Below are 18490 nucleotides of genomic sequence, written 5' to 3'. Positions count from 1 at the left end.
CCTCCCCGAGGAGAAGGACACGCCCCTCCGCCAAGCCCCGCCCCTCCACCGCTGCTCGGGCTCCGCCCCCTCGCCCCGCCAGCCTCGGGAGTTTCGCCGCCTGCGCGCTCGGAGCCCGGCCGTTTGCCACTGAGGCGCCTCGGCCGAGAGCGGTGGTTTGCGGGCGGAGACCGGTGGGCTGTTCCGGCGGGTCAGGAGTCGGAGGCCGGGGGCCGGGCAGGCGGGGCGGGCCGCCCTGACCGCGACGGCAGAGCCTAAGTACGGACGCCGCTGCGGAGCATCCCCCGTGCCGACTACATTTCCCAGAGGCCCGCGAGGCGGGTGCGCGGAGGCCGAGGCTGCGGGGCGGGGGCGTGTGCGGGACGCAGAGAGGCCGGGGGGCGGGGTGTGCGCGCGCGCGGGGCCCACGGGACCCGCGAGGCCGGCGCTACAGGGGTATGCTGGCGGGTGTGTGAGACAAGGGAGGTGCGAGCGTGTGGAAAGTGAGCTCTCGTGCGAGCCTCGAGGACAGGCTGAGTGGGATGAGTGTGAGCTGCCAGAGACGGTGGGAGGTGTGTGTGTGTGTGTGTGTGTGTGTGTGTGTGTGTGTGAGAGAGTGTGAGCTGCCCGAGATGGTGGAAAGTGTGAGTGTGAGCTGCCCGAGATGGTGGGAGGTGTGTGTGTGTGTGTGTGAGAGTGTGAGCTGCCCGAGATGGTGGAAAGTGTGAGTGTGAGAGAAAGCATGAGGTGCCAAGAGCATGTTGGTGTGAGTGTGTGAGACTGCACGCAGTATGTGTGTTTGGCCTATGAGGTACGAGTGTGTGTGTGTCCGAGTGTGAGAGCGGGCATTCCGTATTTAGTGTGTGTGAGATGCGGGGGGAGGGGCGCAGTGACAACTGGAGAGAGCAGGGTGTGTTTGTGTCGTGTTAAAAAGGAAGCCCCGGGCCCAAGTTGGCACCACTTAGGCGGAGTCCCCAGATGGGCGGTTAATACCCAACCTAATTGCAGGTTCAGCCTACCCGAAATGGAGTTTTAGCTGGCCAGTCAAGAATTTTCTGGACGGTACCACTGAGGCAGTCTGTCGCATGGGCCCTCTCCCTCCCACAAAGGAAGAAGAGGTCATCTGTGTGAGACCCCCGGCCATTCCCCCCACGCCTGAAACAGCCCTTTCCCTTTTTTTCCGATAAAGTCCTGCCCCACCTCCTTCCCATTGAAACACCGGTTTTGTACAACCGGTCGGAGCTCCCCTCCACTTGCAGGACGCGGTGTAGCCTGTTCTGGAATTGATGAAAGGAGCCAATTAGAAATGTACACTTCACCCAGTTGAATTTTGTTCTTGAACAGTATCTGCATGTGACAGGAACCCAGGAGTCTTCGAAGGAGTCCACTGAGAGAGTGTGTGTGTGTGTGTGTGCGCGCGCACGTGCGCGAGCGAGCCTCGAGTGGGAGAGACCATCATGTTTGTGTGTGAGAGGAAACCTAGTGGTGTGGTTGTGTGTGAGACCAAAGCGAGCAGGGGGGGAGACCGCGTGAAGCGTCGATTGTCCCCTGAAGGCTTGCAGGGCCTCTCTGGGACCGTGGTGTATGTGACCTCACTTGAGGTGCCTTCCTCGGCATGTGGGTTCTTGGGATTCTGTCCTCTGTGGTCAGGAAGTGGGTGAGATCCCGTGTCCGTGTTGGCGCGTCACCCTGTATGCTCAGAGCTGGCCCCGAGTGACTGACGTGTAGGGGGACACTACTGGGAAGGTGGAGAGCACGACCTTCTTGATGTGTGTTGGGATTTGGTGTTGTGTGTTGCTCAGGTGACACTCCTAGACCAGAATTCCCTGCTCCCCGTTCAAGAATTCCAGTAAAAAGCAATAGGTGGGGTGACTGACCGGAGAAGGAGACACCCTCAGTTCTGGGTGCCAAAAAGGAGGGCACACGAAGGGACCGAAGGCGGAGGTGAGAGTGAAGCTGGCAGAATGGGACGCTAAAGGGACCATTGTCCCATGGAGGGAGGCAGGCGAAGCCTGTGGGGGTTTGGGTGGACAGCCTCCGGTGCGTTTAGGAGTCAGATTTTCAGACTGTAGACCATGTCAAAGCATGAAGCAGAGATACAACGAGGGAAAGGTCTGCCTCTACCTATAAAAATAAGGCCAAAGAAATAGGAAGGCAACTTTTAGGAAAAACATTAAATTTAGGGCCTTGAGCATAAGAGAGACATTTGTAAGTTACAGTCCTCTGTGGCCGCAGGGTGCCTGGAATCTCCGGGTTATTTGGGCGGAGGAATCACAGAGAGCAGGGAGGAAGAAGAGGAAGACAATTTTCAGGCTTACGATTCTGAGAGTGCAGAGCAAGCCTCACCTTCTCACTCCCCTTTCTGTCCCTCCAGCCCTGTCCTCTGGGACACTGCCGTTCTCCAAGAGAGAAGCCAGGAAGGGAAGGCAGAGATGACTGTTGAACTAGTGAAAGCCATATCCCAGGTTAGTTACTTCCTTTCTCATCCGAGGAAGGCAGTCTTATTCTTTAGGATTTAATAATGCCTCTTTTCTTTTGAAAATTCCCTGATTCACAGCGGCCTTGAAGGGCCTGGTTCCCAGTTTTCCCAGAGGGCACTAACTCAGCATGCCTCTTCAACTCTTCAATCTCCTGTTAATCCATCTTCAAATCTAAGCTTCCATTATTGCATTTTTAGTTTTAGAATGTCTATTTGATTGTTTAATGTAATTCCCCATTTTCTGCCCAAGTTCAACATCTTTTGTATTAATTCCTTAGAAATATTAATTCTTTTGCCATACTTGTCAGATAATTCTGTCATTTGGATCTCCTGTGAGTTTCTTTCTGTTTTCATATTTTTTTTTGACGTTTATGTATTTTTGAGAGAGAGACAAAGCACGAACAGGGGAGGGGCAGAGAGAGAGGGAGACACAGAATCTGAAGCAGGCTCCAGGCTCTGAACTGCCAGCACAGAGCCCGACGCGGGGCTCGAACCCACGGACCGTGAGATCATGACCTGAGCCGAAGTCGGCCGCCTAACTGACTGAGCCACCCAGGCGCCCCTCTGTTTTCATATTTTTTTCCTCTTGATTTTGTCTCATGTGTGTCATTATTTTGGGTTAAGTGCTAGACTTTGTATATTAAAAAATCTTAGAGATAATTTGAAGCTTTGACATCTTCCTCTTGATAGTGTTCACTTTTTGGAAATAGATTTTAAAAGTAAACTTTATTTTTTACAACAGAAAAAATGCGAAGACAGTGCTAGGAGCATCCAAACACCACAGTCAGCTTCCCCTGTTATTAGCATCTTACATTAGTTAGTATGGTACATTTGTTACAGATAATGAACCAATATTGGTATGTTGTTATTAACTAAACTTCATGCTTCGTTCAGATTTTCTGTTTTTATTTAATGTATTTTTTTTCTGTTCCAGGATGCTACCCAGGAGACCACATTACATTAGTAGTTCTATCTCCTAAAGCTGTGATAGTTTCTCATACTTTCCTTCTTTTCATTGACCTTGTCAGTTTTGAGGGGTACTCAGGTATTTTGTAGAATGTCTCTCATATCTGCTGTTTTTTGCATGATTAGACTGTAGTAATATATTTTTTGAAGGAAGATCACAGAGGTAAAGTTCCATTTTCATCATATATCAAAGGTTTACGCCATCAATGTGATGAATTACTGTCCCTGATTACTTGGTAGAGGTAGTGTTTGTCAGGTTTCCCCAATGTAAGGTTACTCTTTGTTCCACTTTTTCATACTGTACTCTTCAGAAGGAAGTCACTATGCGCACCCCACAGCTAAGGAGTGGGAAGTTATGGGGGCTCCTGGGAGGCTCAGTCGGTTAAACGTCCGGCTGTTGACTTTGGCTCTTGACTTCGGCTGAGGTCATGATCTTGTGGTCTGTGAGTTTGAGCTCCACATCAGGCTCTGTGCTAACAGCTCAGAGCCTGGAGCCTGCTTCGGATTCTGTGCCTCCCTCTCTGTCTGCCCTACCCCCGCTCATGCTGTGTGTCTCTCTCTCTGTCTCTCTCTCTCAAAACTAAATAAACTTAAAAAAAAAAAAAAGAAGAAGCGGGAAATTGTGTTCTCTCTCGAGAGTGGAGCATCTGAGTAAATGATTTGGAACCCTTCTGTATCAGACATTTGTCTGTTCTCCTCTACTTATTTATGCAGTCACTTATTTGTATCAGCGTAGACTCACGCATATTTATTTTGTACCATAGGTTGTAATCCAATACTACTTTATTTTGTTGTTCACATCATTCTAGCTTTGGCATTAGGAGCTCTTTTAGCGACTCCTGTGTCCTGGTGACACACCCTGTCGTTGCGGGGTATTTTTTGTGTGCTGAACACTGACTTGGACGCTGCATATCTAGGCTATCCTGTATCCTTCCACACGAGTCCTACAGTGAGCCACTTCTCCGTGGCGGGGATGGTTCACTTTTGCTTCAGGCACACAGCTCTGCTAAGCACAACTCGGTCTAGGCAGGAGCTGAAATGCTGAGAGGCAGGGGCTCAGTCCTTCTGAAAGCTGCGTTATTTCTGGCTCACCATCGATTCGGGGTGTAGTCCTTCCTTTGGGCTCTCAACCAAAAGCCGTGGGATGTTTACCAGAACCTATGCTTGGCAGATTATAGTAACCTGTGAGCAGTCTAGATTAGCATTTATTGTTGTTTCTCCTCACATGTCAGTCTTGAGTCCTTAACTTGTCAGCTGTGAGCATGTTATCAAGCTACTTCTGCTTGGGAAGTCTGAATAAAATCTCACTGGGTATCCTAATATTGGAGATTGTGGAAATAATTTCTGGTCTAAAGCATGTTTGGGGAAATCTTTGCCTTGTCTTTGGGCATTTATGGTATTTTATAATGTGGAAGGGCTAATCCTCTTCCCATTACTCCTCTTCTCCAGAATTCTCTTGACTGTTATTTGTTTTTAAGTTTATTCATTTATTTTGAGGGTGAGGGGGAGAGAATCCCAAGAAGGCTCCGTGCTGTCAGCACAGAACCTGACACAGGGCTCAAGCTCACAAACCGTAAGATCATGACCTAAGCTGAAATCAAGAGTCACACACTTAAATGACTGAGCCACCAGGTGTGCCTCTTGACTATTAGAAGTTTATTTTTCTAGCAAATATTAGAATCATGCAGTTTTTCAAAACTGGTTACTTTAGAGTTATTTAGCAAATACTTAAAAAAAATTTTTTTTAATGTTTATTCATTTTTGAGAGACAGAGAGAGACAGAGCCTGAGTGGGGAAGGGGCAGAGAGAGAGGGAGACACAGAATCCGAAGCAGGCTCCAGGCTCTGAGCTGCCAGCACAGAGCCCGACGTGGGGCTCGAACCCACGAACTGGGAGATCATCACCTGAGCCTAAGTCAGACGCTCAACTGACTGAGCCACCCAGGCAGCCCCGCAAATACTTTTGACCTTGTCCATGTGAGATAGTCTTTCAGATTCTGGCAGTGCAGCAAGAAACAACAAAGACTGTGTCCCTGCGGAACCTCCATTCTAGAAGGGGAAAAAGAATTTGTATACATTAAATAGTGAAACGTGCAGGTCTTTATTTGGACATAGGTTTTCGTTTTTCATGGGCAGATTAATCTGGGAGTACAATTTCTGGGTCATATGGTAAATTCATATTTGAACTCTTAAATGTTAAACTTTTTCAAAGTGGCTGTGCCACTCTGCAGCCTCAGCAGCAGTGTGTGAGGGCTCCCAGTGTTCCGTGTCCTCTCTAATGTTTGTTACCTGTTTTAGTAGCTTAATTTTATTACTGTCTGTTGGTTACTTGTAGATTTTCAAATAGATAAGGTTTTAAATTCATCTTTTCATAGTTTTGAAGTGCTCTGAATCCTGACCAGAGAATAGCCTGAAAATTTTGGAGTTTCAAATTTGTGAAGGCTTTTGTTGGCCTAGTATATGGCCAATTTTTCTTTACTGTATATTGCGGTATACCAGAAAGCTAAAAACTGCATTACCCAGGCTTCTTTGCAAATACCATTCTATATATGACTTATATATGCCAGGCAGAGGCTTCCAGTGTGATATATGGAAGGCAGAAGCCAGCAACAGGAAGCAGTGGTTAAGTTCAGGGAAATAGGATTTTATAGCCAACATGTTGGCACGTATTGGCAGATATGGCCGGTATTGGCAGGGGATTTGGTTCTGGGGCAGCACTGGCTGAAGTTCCTGCTGGTCTAATCCTAGCATGTTATATGCTTAGCTGTGGGTGACACTGGAGAATGGGATTTTGGAAAAATACCATCTTGGTCTAATTGGGCTTTTCTCCTTCTTTGTAGCAGGCAAACCTCATTCTTTAGTCCTTCTGGAAATCCCATATATTATTGGATACCTTGCAATAAATGTGTTTCTTCTTTAAAAAAAATTACAGGCTCTTCAAATGCTGTAAATTAGAATTTCATTGAATATAAGATAATCAGTAAAAAATTAAGTGCTGGACATATGTATATGTAAAGATATCCATATAAACATTGGGAAAATAATTAACCAGGAGTACCAGGATCATAGCAATCCAATTTATTCTTCTGGGGAATAACCCAAATACCCATTTCCTTTCTAGTGACCAAATTGTACCAAATAGTGGAAAAAACGTGACCACTTTTTGCTTGCATTGATAAATTCATGTGAGTGAATTTGATTTTATAGAAACATGTGAAATGATAGGTATCAGCCAAAATGGTAGCCTCAGCTAACTAGAAGGTGCAAACCAGAATTCAGGAAAACCAGTAGCTCACGGTGAATCTTAAAGTGTTAATACTGGAGCACCTGGCTGGCTCAGTTGGGAGAGCATGTGACTCTTGATCTCTGGGTCATGAATTCGAGTCCCAGGTTGGGTATAGAGATTACTTGAAAATAAAATAACAACAACAACAAAATGTTAATACCTTTATGTGAAAAATATATGGAACATTTTCTCAACGGTGTGTATATCTTCTGAAGTCCCATACATTGAATATCTTTGTATCATACCTTTCTTTAAGTGTTTACTGTCAAAAAGTGAATTAAAATGTTCTGTGCATAGCTCTGTATATAGTCAGTTGCCAGTGTCTTTGGTAACTTTGCAAATCAGGCATTGAACATGAAGATTTTTATTTCCTTTCTAAAATTTTTTTTAACGTTTATTCATCTTTGAGAGGCAGAGAGAGAGAGAGCATGAGCGGGGAAGGGGCAGAGAGAGGGAGACACAGAATCCGAAGCAGGCTCCAGGGTCTGAGCTGTCAAGCACAGAGCCCGATGAGGGGCTTGAACTCATGAACTTCAAGATCATGACCTGAGCCAAAGTCAGACGCTCAACTGACTGAGCCACCCAGACGCCCCAAAGATTTTTATTTTCAATGGAAATAAAGTTGAAGATGAAAAATGCCCATAATATTTTTAAAAATTCCTTAGAGCCTGCTGGTGATTGTAACTGGACGTTAATTTTTTTCTCAACGCATTTTACTCTTTAAGAAACGAAAAATTATATTTATCTGATTTCGTTTTGATATTGGCTAAGTATATAGGTTTATTGTACTCAGACTCAGTGTACAAATTGGATGTGTTGTAGTCTTATGTTGGGCGATCTCATATTACTACCCAATTTACTCTGGTATGGCATGTCATGCTAGTTCTTAATGACATAGCATGAGAAAATTACATTCTGATTATATTCATTATTTTTATTGCATAAGAAAAAATAAAATCAGGCCTTGAATTTCAGTTCAATGCTCCTTCCCTTCTGAAACATTAGGGTCCCATTGAGTACCATTTGTAAAATATCAACTTAGATATTCCTTTTTTGTTGTTTTTAAAGGTTCAACCACAGATGTAGTCATTCCTTGAGGCTCTTATGTAGCGCCCTATGGCCACTTATCCGTATTTCGCCATGCCGAGAAATGGGTTAGCATCCTTTTATACAGTGCAATTTATCACTTCAGTAACTACTGTTTTAGGTTGGAGCTTCATGTTATGATGGTTTAATTTTTCTTTCTCCCCCAAGGGCCATTGCTCACATAAAATAGGAACAATTTAAAACTTCAACTTGTATTTATGCATGAAAATGAGCATCAGTTAATCAAGAATGTATTTGTATCAGGACGCCTGGGTGGCTCAGTCGCTTAAGCATCTGACTCTTGATTTTGGCTCAGGTCATGATCTCGCGGTTGGTGAGATCAAACCCCGCATCAATAGTGCAGAGCCTGCTTGGGGTTCTTTCTCTGTCTTTGCCCCTCCCCCTCCTTTCAAAATAAATAAACATTAAAAAATTGTATTTGTGTTATTTCAGGACTTGGTGACATTCAAGGATGTAGCAATAGACTTTTCTCAGGAGGAATGGGAATGGCTGAACCCTGCTCAGAGAAGTTTGTACAAGAATATGATGTTGGAGAACTATCGGAACCTGGTATCACTGGGTAAGAGTATTTTTCCTTCTTCATAATTTAGAATTACATTAGGGACTCTTTACATTTGTATTTATTATTAAAAAAATTTTTTAACTGTGTGTAGGTATATTGAAATCTAAGAAACAGAGGACATTCAGGGATTAATGAAAATTTCAGATTAAGTCAGTGAATTTGATATGTATCACATAGTCCATGAGTGTGCCCTTTAGTCATTTGGAAACACAGTGCACGATGTGACTTTTCACTGGTCTCCTGTGCTGCCTTATTTCTTCTCTCCTACTGTACTGTTGTTATTCCCACTTGAGAGTAATGAGGTTCACCAAGAATATAGCTAATTAGTATAAATTTAGAATATGGATTTTTAAAAACTATGTTTTTATAAACTGGCAATAAGTCAAACTGGTGAGACACAAACTATGAAAGTGGCTTCAGATATTCTTAGGGAAACTTACTTGAATCCTTCCCAGCTCTGGGGCCACCTCATTGTCTAGACTAGCTTTCTCTCTCTCTCTCTCTTTTTTTTTTATTTAAGTTTTTAACGCTTATTTACTTTTGAGAGAGAGACAGAGACAAAGCACAAGCGAGGGAGGTGCAGAGAGAGAGAGGGAGACACAGAATCCGAAGCAGGCTCCAGGCTCTGAGCTGTCAGCACAGAGCCCAACGCGGGGCTTGAACTCATGGACCGTGGGATCACGACCTGAGCCGAAGTCGGACACTTAGCCAACTGAGCCACCCAGGTGCCCCTAGACTAGCTTTGTGTTCTCTAAAAGGCCTCCTTTATCCTGGCTTGTGGTTCACCAAGCTTCTTGAAACTAAATGTATATCTTTTAGCAAATTTGAGTAATTGTTGACTTGCTTTCTTCAAATAATTTTTTTCTGTTGTCTTCTGGTATTTGAATTACAAATATGTTAGACCTTTTATATTATGCCCTAGGTGACTGAAGATCTGTTCATTATTTGAAGTCTTTTCTTGTTTGTATGTCAGATTAGATTAGATAATTTATATTGACTTCAAGTTTATTGACTCTTTGTGTATCTTCTTCAATGTCTTGTTAAGCCAATGTAATGGATTGTTAAATTTCAGATAGCATATTTTTCAATTCTCAACTTTCCACTAGGTACTTTTTTTATAATTTCTGTTTCTCTGCTGAGAAATTCTGAGCATATTTTCCTTTACATTTTTTGGGTATAGATAAAACAGTGGTTTTTAAATCCTGGTCTACTAATTTCAACATCTGTGTTATCACTGCTTAGGTCTTCATTAATTGTTTATTTTTCTGAGTGTGATTCACTGTGTCCTCTTTCTACTTACGTCTAGTAATTATGGATTTTATCTCAAACACTATAAATAACACATTATAGAGACTGTAGGTTCTGTTATATTCTTCTGAAGAGTTTTGTGTTGTTTTTTAAAAGCAGTTAACTTGACTCAGACTCCAAACTCTGTCTCTAGAGGCTCTTTATAGTACATCACTTATTGGGTGTCTGATGATCCTGTGAAAATGCTGGGTAGCATTTCTGCCCCCAGCCCCTTAAAAATTGTTTAACTTTTATAGAGTTGACTGTTGGCAGTCCCACTAGACTATGCCAGAAGCTTTATGTATTCTGTCTTTAAAATGTGTTTTACTCCTTCATCTAGTCATTTGTGCTGTCTTCTTCCATCAGTATTAAGAAACTGGCTTATAGTTCTGAAATACCCAAACCATGGCCAATTTTCGTGTCTTCTTTTTTCTGTATGCAGGACTTTGCCTCTCTAAGCCATATGTGATCTCCTCATTGGAGCAAGGGGGAGAGCCTTGGGAGAAAAAGAATGAGATGACAGAAAGCCCAGGTGAGTGTGGGAGAACCCGGTAGGGGTATCTTTTCTAGGTAATGGCTCAGCTGTTTTCCAAGGTGGTACTTTTTCCTTTCATCTGCTTCTTAGAAATTCTTCTCAAGCCTTCCAAGCCTGAGGAGAAAACGGAAACTTCACTATGTAGCCTGGGCTCCCCAAACATCATCTCTTCCACTTGGAGGTATCTCTTCTAATAAGCTGACTCATTTTGCAGAAATCTCTCCCCAGCTCTTTCGCATCCCCTCCTTCCTTTTGCCATGTGACTTATACAAGCTTCTCTGTTTCTTAAACCTTACTTAACTCCCAAATTAGGTCTGCTTAAAAATCAGAACATATGCTACTCCTTTCAATCTTTCTTTGCCTTCTTGTCACAAATGGGAAAGACCAGCCCCTACCAGCCCTTGTGTAACCAGCTCCATCCTACTTCTCTGACTTTATCCTCTAACACTTTTTAGCTTTTTCACTATATATTAGTGCAAAGCTTTCTAAATGAGGTAAGGTGCCCAGATGTTCTTCAAGTGCATTAAAGGTATGCCAGCATACCGAATCTCTAAGCCTTGAGAGACCAGGTGAAGCAGAGACAGTCTGAGTTCCAAGTTTGCTTGCTTCTGGGTCACAGGCAGTATCATCCTTTGGCCTCTGTGTGTCTTACAAATGTCAATAAGTGCCTGATGGTACGGTTGAGAAGCACTGCCCTTACCCATTAGCACCTTTTCAGAACTTTCCACGCTCTTTACTGATTCAGACTTTTGGATTTCCTGTTTTCTCTGCCTAGAATGCTCTTCTCTTGGCTCTCTGTCCATGCTTGACTATCAGACCAGAGCTCAAAAACCATCTCATCAGGGGCCTTCCCTAACCACCTTATATAATGAACATTCCCTTATTCCAGCCCAATTACTTTCTACCAAGGTACTCTTTGTTTTCTTTGTAACACTCAGGAGAGCCTGTAATTAACCTGTTTATGGTTTACATGCCTATTTTCTGCCTCCCCCTCTGAACTGACAGTTCACAAAGACAAGGGAATGTTCAGATCATACACGGAAGTTAACACCTTTATGAGATTCTCCCTTCACTTCTTTAACAGTATTTGATCTTCACGTCTTGCGACGATTTGGATTCTAGACTTCCAGGGTCCTCCAAATACCCAAATATTGGAAGAGAAATTAGCCCTGCTTAGACACACTTTATACTTTGGTTGTGTGGGAACCTACTATCAGCTTTAAATAGGGAAATAGAGGAACTTTCTGGATAAGAGGTAATAATTGGCCTTGTGAAGAATAGATGAAGAAGGCGGTGGCGGGGGGGGGGGGGGGGCGGCATGGGTGCCTGGGTGGCTCAGTAGGTTAAGTGTCCAGCTCTTGATTTTGGCTCAAGTCATGATCTCAAGGTTTATGAGACTGAGCCCTGCACCAGGCTGTGTGCTGACAGTGCAGAGTCTGCTTGGGACTCTGTCTCTCATGCTGTCTCTCTCTCTCTCTTTTTTCTCTCAAAATAAATACACATTTTTTTAAAAAAAGAAGAAAGAAGGAAAGGGGATGAAGCCTATAAATTTGGTGGGATATTGAGTCATGGTATAGATTTAAGTATTATTAAGTGAACAAGATACCTCAGCATCTGTGTTGAGAAAGGCCAAAAAGATAAGGGACAGCCATGGCTCCCCATGGGAGGTTGGTGTTGAAGACTACCTTCCTGGGAAGAATCAGTGATGTCTCCAGTTTTCTGTTTCTCTGTCCACTGTTGCTCCCCTCATTTGTTTATGGAGGAAAAACCATAGATGATTGGTTCATTGAACCTTCAGGTGTCAATTCTAGAATTACCAAAGCCTGAGTATTCCTGATATCAGTAGTGATCTGGGATAGGAAGCTTGTTAATACCGTAAAGTCCTTCTTAACTGAGTTAGCAGATTGGATCTCTTCTGTCTCTGAACTCTTATACCAATTTTGCTTTTTACCACATGGGCTCTTGATATTTCATATTGATATTTCATATTTTCTTCTCAAGTTACTTTCTTTATTGGTCTTGCCTTTCTTTTTTTTTTTTTAGGTTTATTTTTTTAAGAGAGAGAGAGAGAGAGACTGAGTGCAAGGAAGGGCAGAAAGAGGGAGACAGAATCCAAAGCAGGCTCCAGGCTCTAGGCTCTGAGCTGTCAGCACAGAGCCCAACGCACAGTTCGAACTCAGTCAACCACAAAATCATGACCTGAGCTGAAGTCAGATGCTTAACTGACTGAGCCACCCAGGTGTCCCTGGTCTTGTCTTTCTCATCACTTTCTATACTACTCAAGAACAGCTTGTCTTTTATTATGTTCATGTCCCTAATGCTTGACACATAGAAAATTGCTTCAGGGAGTGTTGGATTAGTCAGTCATTTGCTATGGATAAGTTACGAAAGGAAAGCACTTTCTCTTTTGCCCTTTCCTGGTATCAACCTTTCCCCTGAAGTTTTCTCTTGGTATCATCTCTTCAATACAAATTTCTTCTTCGTATATTTATTGAGAACTTCTATATGCCTGAGTTTCTGTGACAGATGTTTAAGCGGCTTAGTAGCAGTATTTAAAACATATGTATTCCTTCCCTGAAGCTTATATTCTAGCTTGCAAAGCAAGAAACTTATTTTAAGTGGCAGTAAAAAGAATTAATAATAGTAATACCCAGGGGCGCCTGGGTGGCCGAGTCGGTTAAGCATCTGACTTCAGCCTAAGTCATGATCTCGCCATTTGTGAGTTCAAACCCCACATTGGGCTCTGTCCTGACAGTTCAGAGCCTGGAGCCTTCTTTGGTTTCGGTGTCTCCCTCTCTCTCTGCCCCTCCCCTGCTCACTCTTTGTCTCTCTCAAAAATGAACAGATGTTAAATAATAGCAATACCCACCTACATGTCATTATAAAACTAGTTTATTCAAAAATACTTATGGTGGGGCACCTGGGTGCCTCAGTTGGTTAAGCATCCAACTCCTTATCTCTGCTCCAGTCTTGATCTCAGGGTCGTGAGTTCAAACCTTGCATTGGGCTCTGCACTGGGCATGAAACCTACTTTAAAAAAAAAAAAAAAAGACTTAACCCCATTAAGATGTGGCCTGAGAAGTGAGAATGAGTAGATGAATGGAAAAATGCCTTAATATGGAGTCTCAAGTTCAGGGCTCTCTGAGAAATGCAGAGTTCACTATTGAACCATGTAGCAATGGTACACACAAACACTATTTTATGGTTATGAGAAGATTAGGAATTTCCCTAAACCCCAAGGGAAGTCATGAAGCATGAAGTATTTGTGGTCAGTCGCTGGGAATCTATAGAGATTTTTGATCAGCAGTACTTATGTGATGATACCGGTATTTAAACAAAATTAACCTACGTGTATATGCAAGTCAACTAGAAGTGGGGAAGAATACAGGAATGGTATTTAATTTACAGTAAGTCATGTGAATGCAGAATAAAATATTGTCATTGTAGCCTACTTCTCCAGGACTCCATTACCTTCATTTAATTTTCTTAATCACCTTTTCTGTGTTTCCCTGAGCTCTTGAGATCTGCTTGCATATTTTTCAGTTGATGTTCCTGTGCATAGCACATTTTGTGGGGTTCACTGTTTTGGAATCACCTTGTCCTCATTAAATGTTTCCTTTGTTATATCCCATGAATAAGGAAACACTTGCTTATTTGGTATCTTTCAGATTTGGAATCTATGTATGAGACACACGAATTATCTCTGAAGCACTTCGTGTATGATGATGTGTTAATGGAGAGAATTACAGGCTATGGACTGGAGCATTCCACTTTCAGCGAAAACTGGAAATGTGAAGATCTTTTTGAGAGGCAGTTGGTAAGTCAAGAGACATTTATCAGGCAAGAAGTAATCACTCATAACAAAATCCTCACTGAGGAAATAGATCACAAATGTAACAAATCCAACAAATTCGTCCATCTAGACAATGTAGAGGAAAATTTTTATAACCATAAATCAGATAAAAAAAGCTTTTCTCAAAGTTCCATGGTAGTAAAACCCAAGAAAGCATATTCAGGAAAGAAACTTTTTAAATGTAATGAATGTGAGAAAACCTTTACCCACGGCTCCTCCCTTACCGTTCATCAGAGAATTCATACTGGTGAAAAACCATATGAATGTAAAGAATGTGGGAAAGCCTTCAACCAGAGTCAGCACCTTGTTCAACATCATAGGATACATACTGGAGAGAAACTCTTTGAATGTAAAGAGTGTAGGAAAGCCTTCAGCCAAAATGTGCACCTTATTCAGCATCAAAGAATTCACACGGGAGAAAAACCGTATAAATGTACAGAATGTAGAAAAGCCTTCAGCCAACCTGCACACCTTGCTCAACACCAGAGAATTCATACTGGGGAGAAGCCATATGAATGTAAGGAATGTGGGAAAGCCTTCAGTGACGGCTCATCCTTTGCCCGGCATCAGAGATGTCACACCGGCAAAAGACCTTATGAATGTATTGAATGTGAGAAGGCCTTCCGGCAGAACACGTCCCTTATTCGTCACTGGAGGTACTACCACACTGGGGAGAAGCCTTTTGATTGCATTGATTGTGGGAAGGCTTTCAGTGATCACATAGGCCTTATTCAGCATAGGAGAATTCATACTGGAGAGAAGCCCTACAAATGTAAAGTGTGTGGAAAAACCTTCAGTTATGGCTCATCCCTTACCGTCCATCAGAGAATTCACACAGGAGAGAAACCTTATGAATGTGTCATCTGTGGGAAAGCCTTCAGCCATCATGCCTCACTCACACAACACCAAAGAGTGCATTCTGGAGAGAAACCTTATAAATGCAAGGAATGTGGGAAAGCTTTTAGACAGAGTATACACCTTGCTAGTCACTTGAGAATTCATACTGGTGAAAAACCTTATGAATGTAAAGAATGTGGAAAAGCTTTCAGCATTAGTTCACAGCTGGCTACTCATCTGAGAATTCATACTGGAGAGAAACCTTATGAATGTAAGGAATGTGGCAAAACTTTCAACCAGAGGGCACACCTTGCCCAACATCATAAAATTCACACAGGAGAGAAACCTTATGAATGTAAGGAATGTGGCAAAGCCTTCAGCCAGACTACCCGCCTTATTCAACATCAGAGAGTTCATACTGGAGAGAAACCCTATATATGTAGTGAATGTGGAAAGGCTTTTAGTGACAGCTCATCCCGTTCTCAGCATCGGAGACTCCATACCGGCCAAAGGCCCTATGAATGTGTTGAATGTGAGAAGGCATTTAGAACAAAATCCTCCCTTATTTGTCATCAAAGATGTCATACTGGGGAGAAACCTTATGAATGTAGTGTATGTGGTAAAGCCTTCAGCCATCGCCAATCTCTTACTGTTCATCAGAGAATCCATTCTGGAGAAAAACCGTATGAATGTCAGGAATGTGGGAAAACCTTCAGCCAGATTGGACACCTTAATCTACACAGAAGAATTCATACTGGAGAGAGGTCTTATGAATGTAAGGAATGTGGGAAGGTCTTCAGACAAAGTGCACACCTTACTCATCATCAGAAAGTTCATGCTGCAGAGTCCTCTCAGCCATGCAGCTCTTCCCCACCCCAGATCTCACCAAGCCCTGTGGATATATCTGCTAGATATTTTTGGAATTCATCCACTTTTAGTTCTCATTGCCCTAGTCCAAAACACAGTCATTTCACGTGGACTATTCCGGTATAAAAACTAGTCTTCCATTCTGTTTTATTCCCTTCAAGTTCATCCTTCACAATATTGCCATGGTGGTCTTTTAAAAATGTAAATGTAATTAAACGACCCTCCTCTTAAAACCCTGGTTATGAAAATGTAAACTATTCGATGCGTATAAAGTGCTTAGCATAGTGCCTGACCCAGAGCAAGTAGTACTTGGTAAATGTTAAGGCGGTGTCATTTAGAGTCTGCTTAAAATAATTTTTAAACAGTGAACTCTGGAAAGCAGTATATCAGTACTAGGAGATTATGATAATTTTGGAACTGAAACTATATCTTAAGGTGGATAATGAGGATTAGCACGTAGTGTTTTTAAAGTTCAATGTCCTAACAGAATAGCATAGTGGATTTCTTGTGCCTCCGAATCTGTATTCTTTGTTGCTGCAGAAATTCAGTGTGACCTGATACATAGAATATGTTTTAGGAAGTGTCTAGAGCTCTGGCTAATACTGAAACAAAAGAATTAGAACTCCCTGGTAAGAAGTATGACTATGTTTAATCAAGGAAAAAAAGAAAAATTCCTTAATATTGAAAACTTAAACAGTAGAGACCTTGAATAATCTAGCCTATTTTAAGATACCTGGGTTCACAGATTAATTCCAAACTTTCAAGGAATCACTAATTAAACTGTTGTAGAGTATAGAAAAAATATTTAAAATGCAATATTTTGAAGTGTTTGGAATGCTTCTTTCATGAGGCTAGTTCAATTCTGATATCAGCTCCCCTCAAAAATGAAATGATAGGGGCGTAGGGGCGCCTGGGTGGCTTGGTCGGTTGAGCGTCCGACTTCGGCTCAGGTCATGATCTCACGGTCTGTGGGTTCGAGCCCCGCGTCGGGCTCTGTGCTGACAGCTCAGAGCCTGGAGCCTGTTTCAGATTCTGTGTCTCCCTCTCTCTCTGCTCCTCCCCTGTTCATGCTCTGTCTCTCTCTGTCTCAAAAATAAATAAACGTTAAAAAAATTTTTTTAAAAAATGAAATGATAGATTAATTTACTTATGGTTCTGTATAGAAAAGAAATTATTTTTTTATTTTTGTAAAAAAAATTTTTAATGTTTATTTTTGAGAGAGAGAGAGAGGAAGAGCAGGGGAGGAGCAGAGAGCGAGGGAGACCCAGAACCCAAAGCAGGCTCCAGGCTCTGAGCTGTCAGCACAGAGCCCTATGTGGGGCTTGAACTCACGAGCTGTGAGATCATAACCTGAGCCATGAAGTTGGATGCTTCACTGACTGTGCCACCCAGGCACCCCTAGAAAGGAAATTATTAATTTCAACTGAAGGAGACCGGAGGTTCTGAATAAATGGAGATCCATACATGTTTCTAGATGGAAGTTTCAATATTGTAAAGATGTCTACATTCACTCAATTCCAGTCATGATTACTAGGATATTTTTTACATTGACAGTTTTGTTCCGAAAATCATGCACAGTGGTAAATAGGCCAGCATCACAGGAAACTTTTGGAAAAGATCATATACCCATGAATTCAGTTTGTTGCAAAAGTAGTATTGTTTTAAGTTTCTGTTTATTTTTAAGTTATCTCTACACCCAGTGTGGGGGACCCCGAGATCAAGAGTCACGTGCTCCTCCAAAGGAGTCAGCCAGGTGCCCTGCAAAAGCAATATTTTTGATACATCGCTGGGGGAGATGGATTATTATAGATGGTGTTTGGCAGTTAGTTATCCAACTGGAAGTAAAGTCAAATCCACATTTTACTCCTTACAGAGAAGTTCACTGAATATGGATTAAAGATGTAATAGGAAACACAATATTAAGATTTTAGAAGGGACTATAGAATATTCGTAACCTTTGAGTTCAGGAATATTCGTAACCCTTTGAGTTCAGGGAGACTTGGTAAGGTGGATACAGAGTCCAGAAGTCATGAAAAGAGGGTGACAGAAAGGAGCACATAAAAGACTTAGAGCTTTTCCATGGTACAAGACACTATGCTAAGTTAAAAGGAACATGACGGGTTGGGAGATCTTTAAACATATACATATTATGAAGGACATAGCCCTTCTAAAAAGTGCTGTTGAGAAGCAGCAAGGATAAGAAACAGTCTGACAAAGCACATCAACAAGCGACACACAGATGGTGAAAATGAAATCGTCAAATAAAATCGTGGAAGTTCCAAACTGCAACAATGATCACATAAATTGAAATTTCAAAAAGCCCTTGACACCAACATAAACCAGCCCCGATTTTATGGATAATATCCAGTACTGTTGCAGATGTGAAGAATATATTTTTATGTATTGGTAAAATAAATTGATTAAAAGCTATCTTCAGAGCTAATTTGTTACCCGTCAGCATTTTAAATGTTGACTAATCCCTGCTGCATTTCTAAATCTAGGAATTTATTTTCTTGAAAAGCACAAGTGCAGAAATACAGATGCATATGCACATTAATTATAGAATTGCAGGAAATTTGGAGCAGCTTAAATGTCCAGCACTAGTAAACTAGTTACCTAATCACTTAATTTATAGAAAATTCAGTAGGTTATATAGTTACTGAAAAGAATGGGGTAGATTTTCATACAGAAAGACCTCTTATAATTTACTAATTGAGGGTGTGATTTTCATAA

General features: G+C 42.2%; 1 protein-coding gene across 3 annotated transcripts; it reads left to right on the top strand.

Moving 5' to 3' along the window:
• Positions 1 to 141: 141 nt before the first annotated feature.
• Positions 142 to 16679, top strand: LOC102971978 (zinc finger protein 471). Of its 3 annotated transcripts, none has more exons than XM_042970644.1 (5): positions 142 to 321; positions 2354 to 2444; positions 8249 to 8375; positions 10108 to 10197; positions 13869 to 16679. In XM_042970644.1, exons 2-5 carry the CDS (start codon positions 2412 to 2414, stop codon positions 15881 to 15883), a joined length of 2265 nt encoding a protein of 754 aa, XP_042826578.1. In that variant the 5' UTR covers positions 142 to 321; positions 2354 to 2411; the 3' UTR covers positions 15884 to 16679. The 3 variants fall into 3 exon arrangements, with proteins under 3 accessions (XP_042826578.1, XP_042826577.1, XP_007080669.2); XM_042970643.1 differs by lacking the exon at positions 142 to 321 and adding an exon at positions 450 to 1106; XM_007080607.3 differs by lacking the exon at positions 142 to 321 and adding an exon at positions 1404 to 1923.
• The last annotated feature ends 1811 nt before the right edge of the window (positions 16680 to 18490 follow it).

The sequence above is a fragment of the Panthera tigris genome, chromosome E2, assembly GCF_018350195.1.
Source record: "Panthera tigris isolate Pti1 chromosome E2, P.tigris_Pti1_mat1.1, whole genome shotgun sequence".
Lineage (NCBI taxonomy): Eukaryota > Metazoa > Chordata > Mammalia > Carnivora > Felidae > Panthera > Panthera tigris.
The sequence above is the reverse complement of the archived record's forward strand: the minus strand, read 5'-3'. Positions and strand labels throughout refer to the sequence as shown.